This window comes from Sturnira hondurensis, unplaced genomic scaffold, assembly GCF_014824575.4.
Source record: "Sturnira hondurensis isolate 20B ecotype Veracruz unplaced genomic scaffold, ASM1482457v3 Scaffold0002039, whole genome shotgun sequence".
In the NCBI taxonomy this organism is placed as follows: domain Eukaryota; kingdom Metazoa; phylum Chordata; class Mammalia; order Chiroptera; family Phyllostomidae; genus Sturnira; species Sturnira hondurensis.
Genome location: NW_028074670.1, coordinates 526,961 through 541,894, shown reverse-complemented (window position 1 = coordinate 541,894; position 14,934 = coordinate 526,961). Strand labels below are relative to the sequence as shown.

Here is a 14,934-nt window from a genome sequence, read left to right as displayed (position 1 = left end):
ATTGGAAAAATGTTCTTTAAAAAAATGTTCAAAGGGAAAAATGCCACACTTCCAGTAGTCCCCCTGGTGGGTGTCAGGTATCCTGAGACCACGGGAACCTGACAGGGAGGAGTGAAGAACTTGACGTGTAGGTCCCACTCGTTAACGGCGTAAGAGCAACTGATCAGGAACCCCCATGCCTCACACACAACAAAAACCACGAGAACAAATTTTCTAAAAACTGTAGGCTTCTTTATTCAGTTAAGAGGTAGACAGATGAACATGAAAGGCTGTCCCATCTAACTTGCCCAGAGTCCACGCTCCACTTATTCACTCATCCCACACTGCCAGAAATCTTAAAGAAACAACCACGACTGCCAGAGGCTTTTCTTCCTACTCCCTCATGGCAGCAAGTCAGTAAATCGGTTGCAAACAAGTTACTAACTGAATGTCTCACTGTGCCCAAGAACCTTGTCCCTCCACAAGTCCCCACAAACACCAGCAGAACCCACCACTGCCGAGAGCAGGGCTGAGTGCAAGGGACTGTATGTCTAAGAGGCTACGAGGGAAGCGTCAGGTATGTCTTTGTTGTTAAGTCCCTGTGCGTGTCGGGCAGAAGCTGGTGACGCCACCAAGCAGAGCACACTGTCAAATGGCTCTGAATGGCATTAAAAAAAATCACAAGTCATCTTCATTAAAACATAATGGAATCGCAGCTGGGTACAAAAGATAGATAAATACGTACAGGAAGTCACAGCCAATAGAAACCAGTGGAGACCTGGCTATTTAAATAGCTAGTTTTGAAACAAGTCATATTTAGCACAAAAGCAATTGTAGCACAAGAACAGTTCTCGCAGCTCCCAAATTCTGAAGATTGTCCTGGGTCTTCTGTAACACTGCAGTTGCTCGGAGAAGCAGGGATGCTAAGGTGGCCCAAAATGACACGGCTCTCATCTCAAATGGCTTCCCGCTCAGAGGATAACATTTTTCAAAATTTATTTTTTAGGGAGGGGAAGGGAGAGAGAGGGAGAGAAACATTGATGTGAAAGAGAAACATCGATCGGCTGCCTCTCACTCGTGCCCCGAGCAGGGACAGAACCCGAAACCTAGGGATGTGCCCTGACCAGGAAACGGACTGGCAACCTTTCGCTCTGCAGGACCATGCCCAATCGAGCCACTCGTCAGGGCCAGAGGATGACATATTTGAAGACCGCCATGATAGCAGCGCTGATTAGGCCGGAAATAGGGACTGTGACAAACCAGGCCATGAAAATGTTTCGAAAAAGTCGCCAGTCAACAGCCTTTTTGGATCGGAGCCAGCCAACTGACACCACAGAGCCCACCTAGGAGAAAAACAAGCAAGGGTACTGGTTACCAATGGTTACCCAAATGCCAATGGTAGCCTGGTAAAGAGACACAGGACCTAAAGTAAATAAAGAACCCCATCTGCTGAACTAGACTGAAGGCAACATGAAAACTCAATCATTAAATCCGTTAACTGGGGTAAAATATGATAGGAAAGGAACACTTCCTTTTTCCCTTCTGAGCTACTGGAATTCAGTGAACTGCACTAATAATAATTAGCTGCTTTATAGGTTACTTTAAGCTGTAGGTTTTCCAAAGATCATTTCTAGAGGGAGGCTGATGTTAGACCTAATAGCTGATCACCTGGCAAGAGATGCTGAAAGAAAAGGGTGACTCACAGGCTCCACGACAAGCCAACTTAAATCCCCCTCTTTAGGGAAGTGTCTCTTCCTGTCCCGGCAATGACTACGTGGTCGCCAGGCAACCATAGGGGCTCAATACGCTCCTATACGCTTCAGCCCCCAACAGGCTCTAAATACTGCCCTGCCTTTCCACTGTCCAGCAGGCCTCACAGACTTGCTGGCTCCACATGAAAGGACTTCTGCATCATCTGGGGAGAATTTGTATGATCTGCCTCAGTAAGAGCAACAGACACAAGAAACTGTAAAACGTAAGCCTTCCTATTCTTGACACATCCTAAACTCGCCACTCTTCAACGCTGCACTGCATTAAATTTTCTAAACCAAAGTATCAGGGGGGAAAAAAGCCTTCCTATTCCCAGAATCGTTCAAACGACGCAGCACGTGCCACCCCACTTACTTTACAGTGTGTGGTGCTGATGGGAAGGCCAACGTTGGACGCGATCACCACGGTGAGGGCAGATGCCAGCTCAATACTGAAGCCACTGCAGACACAAAGACATGACGGTCAAGACTGGAATCGGACTTCTGCGGGAGCCAACACCGCCTCACGGCTACCGCCATCTCACGGCGCCCACTCAGCGACAAGGCCTCCACGGGCCTCTTTAATTTGCTAGAAGTCTTTGAAATCTACTTTCCATAAGTCCTTGCGGATTCTCTTCTCCCTTCCTCTAACGTTTTAGGTTTGAAGGTTTTCTGGAAGCCCATTATTAACATTTACCCTCTATTTCGAAGAATTTGAAAAACGTCAGTCTTGGCTCCCAAATAAAACAAAGGCTGAGCATGCACAGCAATTCGCCCTGGGCACACCTATCTTCCCAGAAAAAGTTAATGCTGTCGTGAGACCACTGGAGCTGAGTAAGTATTTGAGCAAAGTTAGATTTAGGGGCCAGACAGTAAGTAAAATCTAAATAGTTCACAGCAACAAGAATATCAAAAACTTCTACAAACTGGGTTACTTCACCTAAAGAGTGACTGGTGTGGTAGCACCACACAGTGCCATGTACCTAGGAACAAGGCCCGCCTGCCCGGCTTACCTAGAGGGTGTGATCGGCGTCAGGTCCTTGCCCATGGTCTGGATGACTCTCCTCCCCCAGACCCACAGACCAATGCAGATCCCAACACCGCCATACAGCAGCAGCCATATCGGGGAGGCTTGTTTGGAATGCACATCTCCTGTGTTATAAACCAGATACAGAGCAACCAGAGGGCCAATGGCGTTGCTGAAAGAAAAATGAGAGCAGAGATAGCTTCTTAGGCAGAAATGACAAGCTCCAGTTTGCTCAGTAATTTACTAGTTGTCCTGAGTGAAGCTTGAAGCTCACTTAGCAAACACGTCTGTCTCACGGGAAATGAGCAACACCCACACACTGAACAGAAGAAAAGGAGAGCCGCTCGGGGAGGGCGCCGTGCCTGAGGGGCCCCTCGGCCCACAGGGAGCCTAAAGCAACCAAGGACTCCAACGACAGTTTGTGAACCAGAGAACCAAGGCCAATGGCCTGCAAACTCACCCCTCAGGGAATTAATGTAAGTTTTCCATCTTATACCCCTGAATTTCTTATCAAACAACTGGGTCCCGTTTCCATATACAAAAAAACTTCTCTAAACAATATCTGTGTTTATCATCCAAAAAACTTCTCTAAAGACAAAAATTTTAGTCCTTGTTAAGTCCACAACTGCTATTGCCTTATCCTACCTAGACCCTCAGAGCCCACAGACAGCACCAGCACCGTGGCCACACGCTCAGCCTTATGAAAACGTGAGCAGCATGAAAACAGGAAGAGAGGAGCAAGACTTCAAAGCCACTGACCTGACGTCATTGCCACCGTGGGCAAATGAGCCAAAGCAGGCCGTGAGGATCTGCAGGAACTGGAAGAGGAGAGACACTTCTGGTTTGTCCTGGTCGTTCCATTCTTCCAGAGAGCTGCCACTTCCTTTCCTGTCACCCAGGCTCATTTCTGCCTTGCTGCTCATGTCCATCTCAGAGGCCGAGTGAATATCTGACATTGCATTGCAGTAGCTGGTGTAACTGTCCATTCGAATTCGCTTCTTGCTGTCTGTGTTCGGCCACGTCAGCTTCTCCATCTCCTCACCTTTCTGCTCCCCTTCTTTGGCACGGAATGAATCCAGAGGCATGCCACAGATCGCCATAGTATAGGAAGTGTAGCTGTTGTTGCGCCTCAAGGGTCTGTCACCAGAGTCTCCCATGCAGTCGCCCACCTTGGCGAGATGCAGCTTGTGCAGCAGCTCCTTGTACAAGCCGGAGTCCTTGTGCACCGTGTGGTACTGGTAGTGGCCACTAGAGTTGATGTGGTTACTGACAGCCTGGCTGAACTGAACGAGGTTCCCATTCGGCAGCTGCACTGCACCTGGTCAAGTACGAAAGGTGACACTGAACCCAAAGAGCACCAGGACCCAGTGAGCCTCCACACCAGCAGAAAAGTGAAACTATTCCCCGCCCCCAAGAAATTCCACTCACCATTCATGGCCCCATCCAGGCTGGTTTCCTCTTTCAGGTCCACGCTGGGAAGTCGCTCTCGCTCCGGCGCTTCCTCCAAGTCTCCCAGCTTGAAGGAGACAGTCCTCTCCTCCACTGCAGCCCGCAGGGGCACGGTGGCAGGCCCCGTCCCCGAACTGGGACTCCTGGCGTCAACGTCACTGAGAGACAGCTTTGCTTCTTCGTGCCCTTCTTTCAAGCTACTCTTTTTTTCCATCAAGGGACTTTCTGAAGGACTAGACTTGATTTCTCCTAGAAAAGGAGGAGTTTGTGTTTGGTTTTGACCACACCAACCTGTTCCACTTCTCCCTTTTCTCCACCTCAAAAAGAATCCATCTCAAAATATGAACATATGTGAACTTCAGTAAATACCCAGAATAACCTTCTTGTCTGTACTTGCCACATCTCTTATTTTGGGGGAGGAAATCAGCAACACAAGACACCTGGTATCAGAGGTTACAAAGTCTTTGCATAAAGGGCCAGAGTGTCTTGTGTCTCGTGCTGTACAAACCCTTTACACTTAAACCGTGCTTAGCTCCCTGCCAGCCTGTTCTGCAGTGAAAGGTGACTCAAACCAGGCCTGGTAAAGGGTGAAAAATTTGGACTGTATCTAGTTCATGTTTTAAAAAAGGAATTCCCCCAAAATCCCCTCCATGAGTTCAAGCCAAGCAACGTGTTCAGTTGCGGGCAGCTGAAGGTGACAACTCTAACTTCCACTTCTGTGAAACAGAGGTATGTCTATGAGTCTAAATTCCACAGCCAGGTGGGAGTAATTTCTGCCCATCACACCAACGCCCAGTGTCCTTACATGTTCATTCAGGCATCGCAGTCGAGCTACAGACCAGGATATATAACATCACTGAGACCTGTGTCATCTTCTCCCAGACTGAGGGGAAATGAGGTCAGCGAGTTCCAAGGGCCTGCTCCCACCACGCGCTCAGGCGCCTTAGTGGGGCCTCGTGACACAGGGCTGTTCCCAAGGCCACTGTAGCCAGGGCTGCCTCCCTCCCAGAGCGCAAACTAAGCCACTTAACTGGGCATTTGCAAGTGAAAAGGGCAGAGAGAGGCTCTATTAAGAGAATTCCACCAGGAAGGAAAAAATACAAGATTTGAGACTGACACTAACCAACATTTATTTCATGCTTAATTACACGATACTGTGTGTAGTGATAGCCTGCCTGAATGACGCCTGATGCTTGAAAATGTTCACCTTTACAGTCTGTGCTACAATTCAGAGAACTGTCAATTCAGATATATACATTAACCGTAGCTTTGAATGTCTAAATCTGAAGTGGCACACTGAATTCAGGAAATGTTTCCCCTATGAAAGCATTTTGTACCTGCCCCTCATTTTCCAGTAAGGCACCCGTAAGTGTCCTTAAGTATTCTCACTCACCGTAGGCTACAAAGTCTGTATTTGTCTATCACTGGCAAGTGATCAAGGTATAGCAAAATCATAAATTAAATGCCCAGCGTGTGTCCAAAGCACAGGCACCACACTGCTTCAGGCCAGTCTCGTGTCATTTTAAGTCAGTAAGAACTTTGAAAAATAACCCCATACCCTCAAATACCCATTTAAAATTTCTGACTTTGCCAATCTAACCAAACAGTGGATTTGTACAGGCGGCCAAACAATAAGTAATAAGCACAACATTACAAGTTAGATTTTCTGCTACAAAGTGTTACTTACGTTCAATTTTCCTCTTCATCCTGGGACATACAAAGAACCAGACGATAAGAGCACAGAGAACTGCACATCCCACCGAGATGAGGATGGTGCCCCACAGAGGCAGTTTGTCAAAGCCCAGCACTAGGAAATAAAATGGTGCATCTTGAAACCCCCAGGGCTACAGCCCTTGCAACAGCGAGTAAACCCTCCTGCGAGGACTCAGGCCCCCCCAGCCAGCCCTACACCCTGACAGCAGCTGCCAGCCTCAGGTCCGCAGGATCTACTACGACTGTGCTTGCGGCTGTACAGGCAGGAGGGAAATCCCGTTGTCACCTGAAACCCACATCGCTACAGCCCACTGTAAACACCCACTAGACTGACGTCTCCAAGCTCCTTCCCAAACCAGCCTTTTTCCTTTCTTTGCTTTCCACGATGGTGGGGATCATTGTACTCTGAGAACCTACAACGACTATGAAAAAAATGGAACCCCACCCACACCCTCCAGACAGGGGTTGAGCAGATTTCGTGGGTGCCCGCAGTCACATCTGTCCTACTAATGTAATTCTCTGTGCGGCCACCACAGCCACTGTGCTGGCCTCCAGCAAAATCCTTTAACCAGGTTATCTCTTAGACTCATTACCAAACTAAGACAAAAAACGGGGATATTATCTATCAAAAAGTTAGAACAGTTCAAAAGACCATCTTTCACAGAAGAAAAGAAGCTTAGTGGTAGTTTCACTCATAAGCCGTATCTTAGAAACTTGTGTACTTTTCAGAAGGCTCAGGAATCATTAATATTAGTCACAATCTGCTTATCACTGAAATGCCAATAGGCTTCAAGTGTATTATTAATAACAGAAGCAAAACACCAAAGAATCTTATTTAAGCCTAAGATATTATAATTTCTAGTTTATCCAAGAAGAGCTCAGTTACTATGGTTGTTCTGCTTTCTTTTGCTTATTAGGAATTAAATTACTTATAAAAAACAGAAATTTCTCTGGCACCCCCAAAAGGTTACTGTTTAAAAATCAGCTATAAACTGAGGACCCTTCAAAATGAAAGTTTTACAGCAACTATAATATTTCCATTTTAATTCCTGTTATCAAGCTTAATCATGTAATTAAGTCATATAAACTAAAATATACATGAAATCCAATCTATTTCCAACAGAATTTAAATTTGCCCACGTTCCATGTTAAAAAGGGGAAATGAGACTGCTTTTTTATTGTACATAATCCACAAGGGTCAGAACAAAAATATCCAAGTTCCCTTTTCAAAAATGACATAAAGTGTAGTTTCTAATTTCACTCAACTACGAGCTTTGCTGCCGCCACATGAAACAGCAGCGCTGAGAGCCTCTCAGAAACGTCCTAGTTTAGCACAAAAAGCCCAACCGAAAACAGAGTGCAAATGCTGCACGAACTCGCTGTGCCCGCACTACACGGAACGGTGGCTGGTGCGCCCTGAGGAAGATCAGTATTCTCATAAAGGTGTCCACTTTCTCCCCTATTACTAGAATAAAGACGAAAGTTCAATATACTTAACTAACTCCATTTTTGTTTGGTGATTATTACTTCAGTGAGGTAATCCATTAGTCAGAAGTAAAATCATTTTAGTGGGCCACAAATATTTTTAAAAAACTAAACTAAAAAGAATTATTTGAAAATACGAGTGCACAGCATCACTGCAAAGTTGAGTAGCTTCAGGACCTCTTTCCCCTCCTCCTTGCTGTGGGCACATGTCCTGGGCAACACCGCACATGTATTTCATCCAGTGCATCAGTCAAAATTGGAAAGCACTGACTTGAAGGTCAAAGACCCTCACACCAAATGAATCTGGACACATGACTGAGCTGATCAGCACAGGCACAGCCCTAACCGACAAGTCACAAGTTGTCCATCTTTTTCAGTTGCTAAATTAAACATGCATGATAATTTAACCCATAAATTGCCTTAGCCCCAACACAATCAGTACTTCAATCTTTACATTCTCACAAATTACTCTTCCTCTTAGCTGCATGAATTCTTCTTCCACGTGCACTCAGACCAGGTGTTAAACATCCCAACTCTTCTCATTCGAGCAGGCTCAGGGGAGTAAATTTAGTACTCAGAAACAAAAGTAGCTCCCTTTGGGAGAGAAAAATGAGAATAGCCAGCACACCAGTGCTAAGTGGCTGATTACTGAAGACCAGATATAACTAAGGTCTCTTCAGCAGTCGGCAGTTGAGGCCCCTACCAATGCCAGTACTTTCAGCATAGACAGGAGAAAGGGAGGGAGAAGACTGTATTATCTTGGGTCCTGTGAAGACTAAAGAGTAAAGGTCTGTAGTGATTTAGAATCTGAGCAGGTCTCTTTGGTTGAAAAACTATCTAGGTTAACTCAGCATACACTAGCCTGCAGCCTTCTGAAATGGGTGCAGGCCAGCCACCTTCTAGGAGATTTCAGCCCTGTAAAGCAAAAAGGGGTAAATCGGGCATTTAATGTAAGTTTTGTAAACAACTTTAAATTTACATCTAAATATTCTGATTTGTACTTACAAGGTGCTCCAGTATACATGATGGAAAACAGGTTTATCCCAACCGTGCAAGCATAGAAAACCGGCAAAGCTCGCAAACCATTAGGAACTGGATCTGCCTGCAAAATAACATTGAGATTAACACCTTGATAAGCTGTGAAAATTAACCCATATCTAGAGTCTTGTAAAAGGGCAGGTTCAGGAATTCCAGGGCCAATACCTGTTTCTTCACACTAGTTCCCAAAGCCAGTCAGGCTTCCTACCTCTGTTCCTGTAAGTCTGGCCATCGAGGCTGATCTCCAGCTGCCTGAATTTAAGTTTGTTTGGTTTTGCAGGAGAGGCATACTTTCTGTTTGGTTGTTTTTTTTGCCCAGGTTTTAACAAGACTACCTATACTAGTGACTACCAGTCACTAAAACCAGTTTCAACACCCAGGATCCTAAGATATAAATCTGTTGTCCAGATATAAATCTAAGCACACACCTGAAGGTGCACTAGATATTTATAAGAGGTGTCAAGAAGCAGACAATGAGATGTTAGAACATTTCCCACCTGACTATATACCTGCAAAGATTTCTTGAAAATACAGTATGTTGTGGAATATACCTACTTATTAACAATCACCTCATCTACATATCTGATAAACACACCATTAGTAATGATTTACCAAAGTGCTAAAATAAAAACCAATCCCGCACTAGATTACCTATCATTCAACAGACCAGGCCAAGCACTATTCTGGGCACTGAAATACAGAAGTGAATGAGACCGAGCTCCTGCTCTCAAAGAACTAACAACTACATTCTAGCACAGGGTAATACCAAGTTCTGACTAAAGGCATAAAGAAAAATAAAGTGTAGGTAAGGGGGCAGTCATGGAAGGAGGAGATTTTAATTCAAGGGGAGATGAATACCAGTGGAGCAAAGACACAAATGCATAAGTCAACAAGCATGTATACACCCAGGGTACCTGAGTGGGGGGGGGGGGCCGGGGGCGGGCAGGATTCCAGACAACAATTTCAGCAAGTGCAAAGCCCCTGAGGCAAAAGCTTTAAGTATTTAAGGACTGGCAAAGAGGCCAATTTGATGGGAGAAGAGAGTTCCACTGATAAGAAATGTGTACTAATTCTACAGGAAAACACTGAAGTCAAACACTTGAAAGAATGACGAACATGGGCCTGAACACACAGAAAGGCTAAGCTGTAACGTTAGCTCCACATTGGTGGAGATGGGCCCCCACTGAAAGCACACTGGAGTTTCAGCCCCCTTCCTACCGGTCACTAGCCAAAATGGAAACAAGCAACTACAGACCCCCGGCACTGTTCAAGCATCCCCGAGCAACTCACTGACGTGGGTCACACTCCCAAGGGCAGTTGATACGTTATGAACCTGAGGTGTGTATACATTTTTCTTTTAGAACTATCCATGGTTTCAAGAAAACTCTCCAAGGAACTTAAGACCCCCACCCCAATCAAAACCCATTAGGGTTCCACAGACTTAAGTAGGGACTTCTCTTAACAGATTTTCAAATAGTATTTGGTATTCTGGTACCAAATCAAACTGTAACTGGTTGGTCAAAGAGGAAGTAGCCCACGTATTTGTTTATTTTTCTGTATAGCACAGTTACATACTCCAAGCTAACCAATAACAGATCACCTGGGGATAGGAAAGGGAATGAATGACACTAATAATAATTTATTATGAAATGACAGGCTCATGGTTTTAAAAAGTCAAGGTTCATAAAAGGCCAAGAAAAAGGAAAAGCCTCAGCAACCTAGCTCTCCCTTTCACTCCAGACTCCTCAGTCACTCCCAAGAGGTAACCAGGGCTGACAATTTTATGAAATACTTATTACCCTGTGGTCCATCTAACACTCCCTTAAAACTTTTTTTAATTTGTTTTTTACTGTATTTTTTTCATTACCATTTATTCCTGTTATGCCCCACCCCCAAAACTTTACCTGGAAATGTGTCTCATCTTTCATTTACGTGGATTAGGAAAGGGGTCTCCATAACCCTCCCATCTTTAACCAGAATAGTTTTATATTTTACATATTGAATGTTCCAGTAAATTTTGTCTAAAAGAGAAGCTTCCTCTGAGTTTGAAGAGATGTCCTAGATATATTCAATATGATTCCTAATAGAAGGGAGAATACTGAAAGACCCATTTTCTTTGACTAGAATTTAAATACCCAACAGGAAAACTTCCCTTTTCCCTATTCCTGTTTATTGCCCTAGCCCTTAGAGCGGTATCACACCTCCATTCTGTTTTTTCCTACTCTACTATTCAATGCCCTTGGAACAGACGTTTAGAGAACAGAAACTTCTTAAAAAGCAATTTCAGCCCTAGCTAGTATGGCTCAGTGGATTGAGTGCTGGCCTGAGAACCAAAGGGTCGCCAGTTCAATTCCCAGTCTAGGGCACACACCTGGGTTTCGGGGCCAGGCCCCCAGTGGGGGTCACATGGGAAGCAACTGCACATTGATGTTTCTCTCTCTCTCCTTCTCCCTCCCTTCCCTTCTCCAAAAATAACGTTTTTTGTTGTTGTTGTTTTTAAAGCAATTTCAATGACAATTTCCAAAACAAAAACTTAGGTTGGAAGATTTTAACAGCCAGGACCCCCAAAAGTTACCTAAGGATGTCTCTTGAGATTTAAAACCTACCTTACCAGAAGTATGCACACTCATTGCCTGAAAACGCATGTAACTGAAACATTGGACACAGAGTGGATGTGTAAGAACAAGCACCCCAGGGCAGGAAGACAGAGGGGGTTAAAGGTGAGGAAGACCCTCAATGTTGTTTTAAAACACTATTTCAATCACTCTTGATCGTGTCCACCCTCACACTCAAACAAGGACTGCAGGGTTAAGAAGTTAATACATCTAACTGAAGTTCTCAGTCACTGGAGGTAAAACACCTGGCATGCATTCCTCAAACAAGAGGTCTGGGCACCTCAAAACCTCCCTCTGGACGCCAGAGTCCCACCACTCCCCAGAAAGAAGGCAAGTTTTTTTGTCCCAAGACCCACGAGACCCCTCCAGAATCAGATGCATCTGCTTCCCAATAACCAATCAACAGAGACCTGGTGTAAAACTTTTACATGAACAGGATCCCTAACCAGCGATTCTGTCAGTTCCCCGGGTTCTCTGGGGTGAGGCTGTGCGACTGTACAAGGACACTAAAACCTCCAGTCTGGGCCTAGTGGTTTGCCTCCACTTTAAGCATCACATCGTCAGGTGAGACAGCTGTGGGAAGGGGACGAGTCGGTGCAGTCATGTTGGCCTGCTGTATAAACAGCACCACACTCTGAGTCAGTAAATACCAATGAATTGTTCCCGCTTAAATTATTCCTGGCTGCAAATGTTGTAAGTTTTCAAAGTACTGAACTGCTTTATTCTGTCAGACTCATGCCATGGGAAACTGTGATCAGGATCAGTTCACCAGTCACAGTTTCTAGAGAGAAGGGGTTCAAATCCTTCCCTAGAGAAGCCTAGAACTGGACCCAACAAATGAGTCTAAACATATTCCTCTCACTCCTGAGGATTAAGCTACCTATCTTCCTTCACTCAGATTTCTACAGTTTAGAAGCATTTTTATGAACTTACAATGGACAGTTAAGAGCTATTCACCTAAGAAAAAGGACAACTTTGTTTCCTTAGAAAAATGCATTTATTCTTGCTGTAACTCAGTCCAATGACAACACCCTTTCTTGTCCACTTTGGAGCCAGCATCAGACTTCTTGATGAAAGAGACGTTATCGGGTCCCTGAAAAGGGATTTTCAAGTGGACAGGAAATTAAATGGCTGTCTGGATTATTTTTCTGGCCAAGAAAAACAAGACAAAAACTACCTTTACTGGTTCTTTTTACCTAGTCGGAAAAATGACAGTCTAGTCACTGTGAGAAGCAGACTCCCCACCAAGAAGCTTATAAAGAGGCCACGATAATCAGCTCTACTGAATCAACTGAGCAGACCCACACTACTTCAGTGGTGCTAAGAAAAGGCCACAGGGAACATTGTGACTTGCTGAACCCCAAGCTTGCGATTCAAAACAGTCTGCACAATGGTGGTTTAAAGTAGTAATCTGCTTTACTCATGTGGGATATAAAACTGAAACTCAGAGACAGCAATGCCGTGGTTGCCAGAGGAAAGTGAGAGAGAAGGGGTAGGGGTGGAGGGTGGCCTAATATATGGTGACAGAGGATGGTTTGACTTTAGGTGGTGGGCACACAGTGCAATATACAGACCTAGTGTCATAGGAATGTACACCTGAAATCTGTATGATCTTATTAACCAATGTCACCCCAATAAATTTAAATTTTTTAAAAATCCTATAAAGTAATAATCTACATACAGTTAGACAGAGCAATCCTAAACACACTTCCCTAATTTTCCACTCCCAGCCTCCCCTATTCTTTGGTACAACACAGCACTCATCCAATGTTCCCTCCTGAACGCCCTCTTAGGTACAGAAAGCTTGCTTCTTTCAGAGAATGTAGCAACATATAAAAGGTGTATAGACTAAAGAATTTTTCAACTTTCCAAGACCATATACCCACACATCAACCACATTTACAGGAAAGCTATTGGTTTGAATACCACTGAATGTGACTCGTTAAAGGTCATAAAAGGGGGGAAGGAGGAGAGAAAGATTACCTTACGGAGGATGAATGCCCGAACAAGGAAGAATAAAATTCCAGACATGATACCAGAAAGCAGTGGAGAAATAAACCAAGACATTACTGGAATAGAACACATTAAGAAAAATGTCAATTAATGAAAAACAGGAACCAAAACACACTTTCAATTTCAGTATTGTTTTCATAACTTTAGTGTGTCCCTCCCTTTTACACAATATGCTCCCATATGTAATACCCCAGACCATGCCAAGAAAAAAACATTAAGAAGCCATTCTGAATTAAACTTACCAATTTTTACCAGTTCAGACCACTTGACACCGTCCTGCCCTTCTGCCACAAGAGAGAAACCAATGGTCGCACCAACAATACAATGGGTCCCAGAAATGGGAAGCTTCAAAAATGATGCCACCAGTTGCCACACAGCAGAACCTGAAACACAGTCAAGTTTTATCAGTAAATGGCAAAATTCCATTATGTACGCATTGCAGTCTCAGGTGAAAAGTACAGGACGGGCATTTGCTCACCCAACACGGAGAGGATGACCTGTCACAGAACTTACCGAACATAGCACTGACTGAGCCGGCCATCAGCCACTTCTGGCTTGATTTGTACATGTCTAAGTCGATCAGGCCCTTCCTGATGGTCTCACTCACTTTGGCTCCCAATAGGACGGAGCCTACGGTCTCAAAGATGCTGGCCAGAATGCAGGCCTGCTTCAGGGTCACCACCCCAGAACCCACAGCCGTGCCGAACGAATTCGCTACGTCATTGGCGCCCACGGAGAAGGCCAGCACGAAGGCGATGATGAAGCCCAGGATCAGCATCCACAGGTAATCCACCAGCGGGCCGGCGGCCACGGTGCTGGCCACCAGCGTAGTCGCGGTGGTCGCCATCCTCAAGAGCAGCGTCTTTAACCAACAACTACTGCGCGGCTTTCAGGCGTGTAAACAGAATGAGTATGAGGTATCACAAACGCTCTAATAAATAATATATATATATTATATAAAATTAAATACTGTAAACTGCGGCAGACACCGGGCGGGTCACTGCTATACGCTGCGCGCGGGTGTCTGAGGTCCGGGACGCCTCGGGCTCCGTGGTACTAGCGGCGCGGCGCGGAAGGCCATGGCGGGGTCACGCGGGGACGCGAGATCATCCTGGGAGGACACAAAACCACGCTGGCTTACGCCCACCGCCCGCGGCAGGACTCCCGGCCAACACGTGGCGCGCCCCTCCACGCGCCAGCCCAGGCGCCTTCGGCGGACACCGGAACAGGCAGCTCCTGCTCCCGCGCGCCGGGACCGCCAAAAAGGCCGCGGTCTGGGTGGAGGTGTACAGCACGAGGCCTGAACCCCACCCGGGAGAGTGCCGTCATCGCGACGCCCCACTCACCACAGAAGACCAGGGCGGAGCGGAGACGGGGAGGTCCAGGCGACGAGCACACGGCAAGTGGGGTTGGGATCTCCGGGAAGCAGCCGGAGGAGTCTCAGCAACCGGGGAGAACAAACCAGGAACGCACGCCAGCAGCCATCACCCAGACAGCACCCCCAGCCACCGCACCTTATAGACTGCGAACGGCCCACGTGACCCGCCGCGCGCCCGCGCGCGCGAGAGAGGCCGGAGCTCCGCCCTCGATGACTCAAGCCCGCGGGCCGGGACAGCCCAGCGGGAAAACCCAGCGGCGGCGCTCATTGGCCGGTGGAGCGCTGGAGGCTACTTCTCCAAGAACAGCTGATCACACTGGGAGGAGGCGAGCTGCCGCTCCCGGAGGGCCTTGTGGCAGAGCCGGCTGACTGCCGGGCTGGTCTGCGGGGATGCAGCGACCACGATTGTTCCTGGCTTCTCCCTTAAGCTGCGGTTTTACCGAGCGGGCCGTGCTGAAGGCGCACTTCAAGCGCATCTGAAACCCGCTG

The 14,934-nt window shown here is 46.3% G+C and overlaps 1 protein-coding gene across 1 annotated transcript; it reads right to left on the bottom strand.

Annotated features, from left to right (window-relative positions):
* Positions 1 to 209: 209 nt before the first annotated feature.
* Positions 210 to 14,590, bottom strand: SLC20A1 (solute carrier family 20 member 1). Its single transcript, XM_037038699.1, has 11 exons — positions 14,414 to 14,590; positions 13,581 to 14,178; positions 13,310 to 13,450; positions 13,038 to 13,123; positions 8,407 to 8,503; positions 5,891 to 6,010; positions 4,183 to 4,452; positions 3,514 to 4,072; positions 2,741 to 2,926; positions 2,104 to 2,188; positions 210 to 1,322 (listed from the first exon to the last, which is right to left on the bottom strand). The coding sequence occupies exons 2-11, from the start codon at positions 13,912 to 13,914 to the stop codon at positions 1,161 to 1,163; spliced, it is 2,040 nt and encodes a 679-aa protein (XP_036894594.1). The 5' UTR covers positions 13,915 to 14,178; positions 14,414 to 14,590; the 3' UTR covers positions 210 to 1,160.
* Positions 14,591 to 14,934: the final 344 nt, after the last annotated feature.

Coding starts and splice junctions, on each gene's coding strand:
- SLC20A1 (XM_037038699.1), bottom strand. CDS start 13,914: ATGGCGACCACCGCGACTACGCTGGTGGCCAGCACCGTGGCCGCCGGC. Junction 6,011..8,406: donor CATGTATACTGGAGCACCTT/GTAAGTACAAAT, acceptor TTTATTTCCTAG/TGCTGGGCTTTGACAAACTG. Junction 4,453..5,890: donor GATGAAGAGGAAAATTGAAC/GTAAGTAACACT, acceptor CTCCTTTTCTAG/GAGAAATCAAGTCTAGTCCT.